This window comes from Gopherus evgoodei, unplaced genomic scaffold (assembly GCF_007399415.2).
Source record: "Gopherus evgoodei ecotype Sinaloan lineage unplaced genomic scaffold, rGopEvg1_v1.p scaffold_292_arrow_ctg1, whole genome shotgun sequence".
Classification (NCBI taxonomy): domain Eukaryota; kingdom Metazoa; phylum Chordata; order Testudines; family Testudinidae; genus Gopherus; species Gopherus evgoodei.
Genome location: NW_022059955.1, coordinates 3,350 through 13,042, shown reverse-complemented (window position 1 = coordinate 13,042; position 9,693 = coordinate 3,350). Strand labels below are relative to the sequence as shown.

Below are 9,693 nucleotides of genomic sequence, written 5' to 3'. Positions count from 1 at the left end.
AATTAAATACTGCCAAGCCTATGTATAAGATACTAATGTCTACGGTCAGGAGTCTTATTTGTATTTTATTTTGAAAAGTAGCATCTAAAGGTTTTTTGCCTTTGTTTTTTTTAAAGGAATAAATTTCAGCCCTAATTCAGCCCTCTTCTACTGGGGACAAACCTTCTTCGAATCTCCAGCATAAATTTACTCATGGCCAGTTTATCCGCATTAGTTCCTGTGCCAGCATTTTCCTTTAGCATCAATAACTCTTCTCCCTCCCTGGTATTTATCTTCCTGATCTATTTATAGAAAGTGACCACATCTCCTCTCAGCCAGTATTTTGCTTGGCTAAACACGCCAAATTATTTTAGGGTATATTAGAGAAAGAGAATCAGGATCATTTCCTCTGTCACTCTAATCCTGAGCAGTGCCTTTCTCCTGCCCTCCACAGGCAGGACATGATGTGCTGAAGTAGAAAATGTCCAACTGAACCACCGTGACCGAGTTCCTTCTCCTGGGATTCTCTGAGGTTCGGGAGCTGCAGATTTTACACTTTGTGGTGTTTCTAGGGCTTTACCTGATAGCCCTGAAGGGGAATCTCCTTTCTATCATCCTTGTAGTGCTTGACCACCACATTCACACCCCCAGGTGCTTCTTCCTGATGAATCTGTCCATCTTGGATCTTGGCTCCATCTCCCTCACTGTCAGGGCTGGTGCAACCTTTAGGCAAACTAGGCGGCTGCCTAGGGCGCCACGTTTTGAGGGCGCCAAAAAGCAGTGCCCAAAATGTCTGGGATGCTCACCCGGCGCTGCGGCTTTGATCAGCTCCGGGAGGCCGGGAAGTGATGTCATTCCTCCTCCGGCCGCCGGGGTAGCTGTGCTGCTCCCTGCTGCTCTGGCTTTTCTCCAGCCGCCCTCCGCCCCCCGCCCACTCAGCCCCACCGGACCTGCATGCACAGGGCCCAGCCCCCAGTCACACCGTCGGGGAGTGCCGGGGGGTAGTTGCCCCCCACCTTCAAAGCCAGCCCCACCCCACCACAGAGGCCAGTCCAACCCCCCCAAGGAAGCCTGCGTAGGACCCCAGAATATCTAAGGATGGCCCTGGTACCCGCCACTCTGCCTGCAGACAGCCCCCACTGCACCCCCTGCCCTGCCTCCAGCAGTCCCACACCCCCTGTCTCCAGCCAGCCCCTGCTGCACCCCTCCACCCTTCCTCCAGCCAGGCCCACACCCTCTGCCTTTCCCACAGCCAGCCCTGCACCCCGTCTCCAGCCAACCTCTACCACACTCCCTGCCCTGCCTGCAGCCAGCCCCACACACCTTGTCTCTAGCCAGCCCCTGCTACTCCCCCGGCCCTGCCCCCAGCCCGGCCCCCCCTATCTCCAGACAACCCCTGCTGCACCCCTTGCCCTCCCAGCAGCCTGCCTCGCAATCTCTGTCTCCAGCCAGCCCTTGCCACACTTCTCCCCTGCCCACAGCCAGCCTCTCACCCCCTTGTCTCCAGCCAACCCCTGCCACACAAACCCTGCCTAAAGCCAGCCAGCCCCACTCCCTGTCAGGTTATTTATTTATTTTCATTAAATATGTAGACTAAATAATAAAATTAATAAATTTTCAAGTCGAAGGTGTATTAATTCTAATGAACAATGCCATATTACGCAGTATTCATGTTTGAAAGTTTATAATCAATGCTATGTGGGGAAGTTTCGCCTAGGGCGCAAAGTATCCTTGCACTGGCCCTGGAGCCACAATGTTCACTGTTGGACAATATACCCACGACCAGTGCCTCTGGGACAAAATGGGACAAAATGCGGGAGATTCAGTTTGTTGGAACATATTTCTGGTAGAGGAGGTATCTAGGAAGCTGTGCAGAAGCTGTTCCACAGGGGTGAGCATGGTTGGTTGAGGTAAATGGCCATTCATTTGGTTTTAAACTGGGTAATCTCCTTTTGTGTGACTTGTTCCCTGTCTGGTACTGAAAGAAAACCAGACGTGGTTTTGTTCAGTATCACGAACTAGGAAGGCATGCATGGTCACACTGATGGATGGGGCCACAGCTTTCCCAGAAGTACCAGAATGTCCAGTACTCTGGGAATGCGTCAGTGGTCAACCTAGTTGAGGGCAGAGTTGGACAACATTTTTCCAAGCCATTGGCAGATTTTTAACTCAGCTAAAAACATAGCAGCATCTGTCACAAACAGGTTGAGGAAACCATTTCCCAATGACAAGTTACTTTGACAAGGTCTACCAACCTGAGCTGAGAGCAACACACACACCCCTCCAATGCCATGCGTCTTCCGTCTCCAGAGTGCAGAGGGACTAGGAATGGGTATGTCTAAGATGATCCAGAAATAAACCTGCCCCTTCTCTCACTAGGGAGTCCCTCCCATCACTCCCGCTGCTGTTCTGCAGAAGCCTGGTAGGGAACATCAGCCTCTGATTAGTGCAGGAATATGGTTCCCTTAAGTTTTTAGGCCACTTGCACGTATGTGAGGGTCACCATCTAATCTAGGCTGGCACCCGGGGGATTCAACTAGAGACATCTAGGGCCCAAAGTACAAACTTCTTCAGCTTGAACTGAACAGCCAGACTGCCTAACAGCCACTGGAACAGCCTCCTATCCTCTAGGTGGGGCACAGAGGGACCTCATAACATACACTGCCCATGGGTGGGGTTTATACAGCGACATTGCACAGCTACATGGGTCAAGGGCTCCATCTAAGCTTGAGTCACCTCCCTCAGCCAGGAGGACAGTGCCTCACAGACAGTTGTACTAATGCAAAACTATGGACTCTACTCGTGTATATTCTCTGTGTGGCCCCTTCTCCTCTCCCCCGTCCCTGCACATCCATAAAGTCACAGAGTCATAGAGTTCAAGGCCAGAAGGGATGACCAGATATCCAGTCTGACCTGCTATACTCCAACACTATCTGGCACCCACACACCAAACCCAACAACTGAAATTAGACCAACTTGTTGCCGCCCTCAGGAAACTAGATAGTTCTGTGCCACCAGCAGAGAATAGGAGAGACTGAGGGGCACCAGTGCCTGAGGCCCCCACAATGGCAGGGAAATGATTGAGATACATGCAGAAAATCATGGCAAGTTATCCACACCACATGTTGGAGAGGAAAGAAAACCCCCCCAAGGTCCCTGCCAACCTGACTTGGGGGAAAATTCTTTGCTGACAACCACATGATGATCAGTTAGACCCTGAGCATGTGGGCAAGAACCAGCCAGCCAAACACCCAAGAGAGAGATAATGGCTCAGTGCCACCTCAGAGCTCTGGCACATCCCACCCAAAGTTCCATCTCCAGCTAGGGCTGCCCTAATGCTACACACTGGGAACACGTTTGCCAGAGATTGAAAGGAAAAAAAATCTCCCAGAATACACTGCAGGGGGGAATCCCTTCCTGAACCCTGCCTGTGGCCATACGAAACCCTGAAGCATGAACTTTTAGAAACATAAGACATACTCTGCAAGTGAGAACCAGGGTTGCTGAGCCAGCTATCTCTTAAAATGAATTTGGTCACTTGCCCCCCGCCCCACCCAATTTATATTTGGAGGCTGCTCCAGACCCTTGCCCCACTGGTGGTTAGAAACCTCCCTGTAATTTCTAGCCAGTCTCCCCATCACTCATATGCCCAATGTACATGTAAGCCCCACTGACATAGTCTGGCTCCTTGTCCCCATTTAATGGTTAGGTCACGAATGGTGGTTTAGAAGACTGTGGACCCAGTTGACAGCTCGTGCCAATGGATATGCAGTTACATTGGAAGCAGTAGCTCAGATCCACAGATGTTGCAAATTGCTTTAGGGTCACCAAAGTCATTGGAACTCCACTGATGTGCTGAGGATTTACCTCAAATGTCTTCTCTCCCCTACCCCAGTCTTACACCAGTCTGACTCCTCTGGTTCCAACGAAGCCACTCTTGATTTATACAGACAATTGTCCGTTACAGCTATTCCCCTATTCCATTTTGTTTCCCCAGACTCCATTTTGTTTTCTGTTCTCCTGTGGCCACCCTTCCCTGGCTGTTAAGTTGTTTACCAGGGCCACTGCCCTTCTCAAAGGGAGGGCCCCTTAAGTTGTTTAACAAGAGCCATTGCCCTTCTCAAAGGGATGGCCACTTGTGCTGCATGCTAAGTGGGACCACTGCCCTTTTCAAAGGGTTAGTCCTGTTATCACCTCGTTGAACCTGGGCTTGGTGTAGGGTAGGCAATGTCCAGAGCTGCAAGGCCTATTGTGGTTTTAAGATCCTGGGCATGAGTCATAGTCTCATGTGCTCTTGAGTCACCTATTGCACAGGACTATGTCCAGGCATGTCTCTGGGCTTACCTTCAGTTTTTCCCCTGTGCCCCCTCCCCTGTGACAGAGGGAGCCTATCAGGATTACTGGTGGGAAACTGCCCAAGTTTGCCTTTAAAACCAGACATTTTTGAAACACACCTCAGAAAGGTTCCTGCATTGCTGCCTGGTCTGATCAGCCAGGGGTTCTGGGGGGTCCTTTCTCCGCTCTCATTTTATTTTTGAGCGTACCCCCGTTTTTGAAACCCCCCCCCACGAAGAACGAATTGCTACCTGAGAGATCTCCTGATTGTTGAGACTGTACCGAACCCTCCTTGCCTCTTCTGATGTTGCTGCTGCTTCTGCCTTTGCTGCTGCCTTGGGGACTGGTAAGAATCCCTCTGTAAAACTTTCTATACTTTTATTTTATTATTTTAGCTGCTGGCTCTGTTTCCCCAGCACACAGACTCAAGCTAAACCTTGGTCTGTGTCTTAAAACCTCTCTTAAACTATAGGGCTCTTTGCCACTGCTAAGCTCTGCTCCTGTGGGCTTTGCCTTGGGGCTCTCTGCTTTCAGCTGTATCCACCGCTGTAGCCACCATCCCTTGGCTTCCTTGGGAGCTGGGTCCTGGGTACATACCACTCTGCCCTCTGTAACCTCCCCATAGCATAAGGTGCACCATAGGTCTTGTTTTTTTTTTAATTTAATAAGTCATAGTTTGTTAAGATTGTAGAGCTTGTAAGTTTCTGTGATATTTGTTGTGTTGCCTAATTGTTGGTTAAGATAAGTTTAGAAAATCATTGCCTGGTTGTATTCTGTAGCTGCTTGTCATTTTATATAAGTTTGATTAAGTTAGGGGATAGATAAGGTTTTTACTATTTGAATTTGTCTTCCCACTGCCCCAGTCCCCCCCCCCGAGCTCCCCAGTCACTCATTGCAGTCTCTCTGCTGTTTAAACTTGCAGCCTGTCTGCTCTCTGTGTCTCCCTGAGTTTAAATCTCCCTCTGTAGCGCCTCTATCTTTGGTTTCTGCTCCACCACGTGCTCCTCTTCCCCCATCCCCTAACCTCATTCCTCTACCACTGCCTTTCTCTCTCTCTCTCTCTCTCTCTCTCTCTCTTTTAATCCCTTCCCCCACGTGTTCACCCCGCTCCTACTGCTGCCAAACCTCAATTGTAGAGACAACTCCCATCATTGTTTTCACTGGCCATGGAATGGGAGCTAGTGGCCAAGCAGTGTAACGGGTATTGTTTTCACACAGAATGAAAGTCTGATTTCTTTTGCACACACAATTTACACCCATTTACCTCCACATCTGGACCAGATTTTCTACTGGTGTAAATCACCCCAGCAGCATTGACATCAAGGGAGTTAATCTGGATTTGCTTTGGTGCAACTGACATCAGAATCAGACCCGGTTGTGTGCAAGCTGTCTGGTCATGGAAATCACTGACATTAATGAGCAGATACTAAGTAAGCAAACTTTTATTAGATAAAGACAGAAATGAATTATTGGTGAATTACCTACACCCAGTCAGTCTCCTCAGGGCAGCTTTCATCTCCTTGTTCCTCATGCTATAGATAATTGGATTCATGATAGGTGGCAATACAGAATAGAGAACAGCCATCACAAGATCGAGAGCAGATGGGGAGCTGGAGGTGGGTTTCAGGTAGGCAAAAATGGTAGTGCAAACAAACAAAGAGACCACAGTGAGATGAGGAAGGCAGGTGGATAGGGCCTTATGTCGACCCTGTTCAGAGGGGATTCTCAACACTGATTTGAAGATCTGAACATACGACACAGTGATAAAAATAAAACAGCCTAAGACTAAACACGAACTAAAGACAAGAACCCCAACTTCGCTAAGATATGAGTCAGAGCAGGCAAGCTTGAGTAGCTGAGGGATCTCACAGAAGAACTGATCCACCATGTTGCCTCCACAGAAGGTCAATGCAAACGTGTTCCCAGTGTGTAGTACAGAGTTGAGAATTCCACCAATCCAGGCACCAGCTACCATTTGGACACAAGCTCTGCTGTTCATCATTGTCTCATAGTGCAGTGGTTGGCAGATGGCAACATATCGGTCATATGCCATGGTGGTAAGAAGGGAAAAATCCGCTCCCACCAAGAAGACGAGGAATAAGACTTGAGCAATACATCCAGCATAGGAAATGGACTTGGTGTTCATGAGGGAGTTGGTCATGGATTTGGGGACAATGACAGAGATGGAGCCAAGGTCTAGGATGGACAGATTCATCAGGAAGAAGTACATGGGGGTGTGAAGGTTGTAGTCGAAGACTATAACAGTGAAGATAAGAATATTCCCCACCAGGGCTGCCAGGTAAATCACTAGAAACACCACAAAGTGCAAAATCTGCAACTCCCGAACTTCAGAGAATCCCAGGAGAAGGAACTCGGTCAAGGTGGTTTGGTTGGACATTTTCTTTCTCAGGACATTGTTTCATGTCTGCGGAGGGAGAGAAGAAAACAAGGGAAAACATCAGATCAGTAAAAATATCTCTCTTTTTGTGAAAACCACCTTAATTTCCTTGAGTCAGACCCTTAGCTTGTGAAGATTGGTGTAATATGGGAATGAGGATGGGGAAAACAGCCCCAGTGACTCCAGTGGAGTTACTCCTGATTTACACTGGGGTGAGAGAAAATAGAATCAGCTCAATGGACTCCAGTGCAGTTACTCCTGATTTACACCAGTGTGATGGAGAGGAGAAATAGAAACAATTGCTTTTGAGGTTTTTGTATACTTCTGTTACCCAGAGGTAGGCGAACTCTGGATAACAGTGTATAAATGTTACTATCCTCAGTTTATCGAGGGGAATTGGGGGTCTGGTTGGCCATATTCTGCTGTCAGGGGAACTGCTGCAAATGTGGGGTAGTTTCACTACATGCCATGGAATTACTTCCACGTTATACTGCTTTAAACTGGAGCTGCATCTCACATGTAGGTGACTCAACCCAGTCATAATTATATGGTAAACTCGAGTTAGGAATACAGCCCAGGAGCTTTGATGCCCTGGCCGCCATTCTAGCCAGATTTCCAAGCTCACTGTGAGAGACAGACTTTCTGGCTCCCCTCCTGCATCTCTAACCACTCAACTAAACTCTCTCCCAGAGCTTGGAAGAGTACACAGGAGTCCTGACTCCCAGTTCGCCCCCTGCACTAACCCAGTAAATCCAACACCTCTCCCAGAGCTGAAAATACAGGCCAGGAGTTCTGGTTCTACCTACTGGACTCAACTCCCTCCCATAGCTGGGAACAAAAGTGATGTGTCATGACTCCCAGTCCCCTCCTCTAATGACTGCATCAGACTGTATCTCAGCCTCTGTCCCAGTGACTCTCCATTGCCAACAGCAATGACTGCTGCAAGTGACAGTGGAGAATCATTGGGCTAATGAATACAAGTGAGAATGATTCTCCAGCAAGTTACTTGGGGCACTCACCTGATGTCTGGAAGAGTTCAAGTCCCTGCTCCAGTGACTATTTAATTGTTCGTACAAAGTGGAGCAGCTTCAACAGGAGAGACTGAGACAGTCTCATTTCAAAACAATGAAATGGACTTGGTGTTCATGAGGGAGTTGGCCACTAGCGCAGAGGTCGGCAACCTTTAAGAAGTGCTGTGCCGAGTCTTCATTTATTCACTGTAATTTAAGGTTTCGCGTTCCAGTAATATATTTGAACTTTTTCAGGAGGTCTCTTTCTATAAATCTGTAATATAGAACTAACTATTGTTCTATGTAAAGTAAATAAGGCTTTTAAATTTTTAAGAAGCTTCATTTAAAATTAAATTAAAATGCAGAGCCCCCTAGACCAGTGGCCAGGACCCAGGCACTGTGAATGCCACTGAAAATCAGTTTGCTTGCCACTTTTGGCACGCATGTCATAGGTTGCCTACCCCTGGTCTGGTGGCTCAGGTACCCTTTTGTAAAGTGAGAATTCAAACTCCTTCTCCTCATCAGTCAGAGGGAGGGATTGAACCTGCATTTATCACAAGCCAGCAGAGTGCCCTAACCACTCAGCTCCAAGTTATGAGGGGTGCCTGTCCCACAGTCCTTATGAGAGACTGAAATAGAACCCCCAGATCTGGTTCCTCCCCTCTGCACACTGGACTGAATTTCCACTCAGAGCCATACATAAAACTCAGGAGGCCTGGCTCTCAGTCCCTGTTTCTCTTACCCACTAGACCCCAATCCCTTTCCAGGGCTGGGGATAAAACCCAGGAGTCCTGTCTCCTAGTCACCACTACTCTAACCCACTTGATTCAACCACCGCCCCTAAAGCCTTTTAATAGACAGAAGTAACAATAAACTGAGAACTAGACACAAATTAGATAGATAGATAGATAGATCATACTAATAGAGAAACACAATTAAGAAAAGAAGAGATAAAGAGAGTGCGAGAGAAATACAGAACTGACAAAAACTAACAGATAGAGAAGTAAAAACAGACTAACTGAGAGAGAAAAGTACAAAGAGACAGACAGACACCAATAACAACAAACTAATATATACAGAGAGAAAAGTATCAATGAGCTGATAGTGTTTATCACAATTTTTGGACTACTTTGATGTAAACTCCTTAATCCATTCTAAAAAACTGTCTGTCAATTTCATCAATTTCCCCACTCTCAATAGAAGGAAACTGAGGCACAGATATTCTGCCCTCTCTTTCTGAAGGTAAAGTCTTCGTACTGCCTCAGTTTCCCATACCCAAATTGAGCTAAGAATGAAACTATAAAAAAAAATTACTTACTGTTGTCACTTACAATTTCATCCTTAAAGTGCCACTGTGTAATTCTCAAATATATTTAATTGCAAGAGCAAACTTATGGTGCCAGTCAATGTGAAATCCTCCCAGATTGAGATGTCTTTTCTCCCCAGCTACAGACTGCAATTTGTTTCCCCCTCTCTCTCTAGCCCCATACACACTGCTCTATCGACCAATATTTCTATCTAACGTTCTTACCACTGTACTATGAGAAGCCATTCCCCCACTGCACGGAGGCTGAGCTGCTGGAAATACACTGAGATCTGTGCTGTCTGCAGATGAGCTGTGTGTCAAAAAGGCTGATGATGCAGGAAGTTGATTTATCCATGTCTGTTTTCCAAGGGCTTGTGAGACTCACTCCCTGGAGCCCTCAACAGCCCAGAGGCAACAATTAATTTCTCTTGCCCTCTACTTCCCTGAAGAGTTTCCAGAAAATAAAATAATCAGAATTACAACGAGGCAGCAGGATCTAGAGGAAAGATTGTGAGGCAAACATTGCGGGCACACAGACTGTACTCCAGATGTCTGTCATCAATTCGTCACCCTGCTGCTGACCTGCGGTGTTACCTTGGGAAAGTCAATCCTTGGGGCTATCTTTTCCTTCCCACCCTTTGCCTGTCCCTGGGGCAGAGACTATG

The 9,693-nt window shown here is 47.5% G+C and overlaps 1 protein-coding gene across 1 annotated transcript; it reads right to left on the bottom strand.

The window, feature by feature from the left end:
* Nucleotides 1-5,495: 5,495 nt before the first annotated feature.
* On the bottom strand, nt 5,496-6,902 carry LOC115640324 (olfactory receptor 14A16-like). Its single transcript, XM_030543078.1, has one exon. The coding sequence runs from the start codon at nt 6,710-6,712 to the stop codon at nt 5,792-5,794; it is 921 nt and encodes a 306-aa protein (XP_030398938.1). The 5' UTR covers nt 6,713-6,902; the 3' UTR covers nt 5,496-5,791.
* Between the last annotated feature and the right edge of the window lie 2,791 nt (nt 6,903-9,693).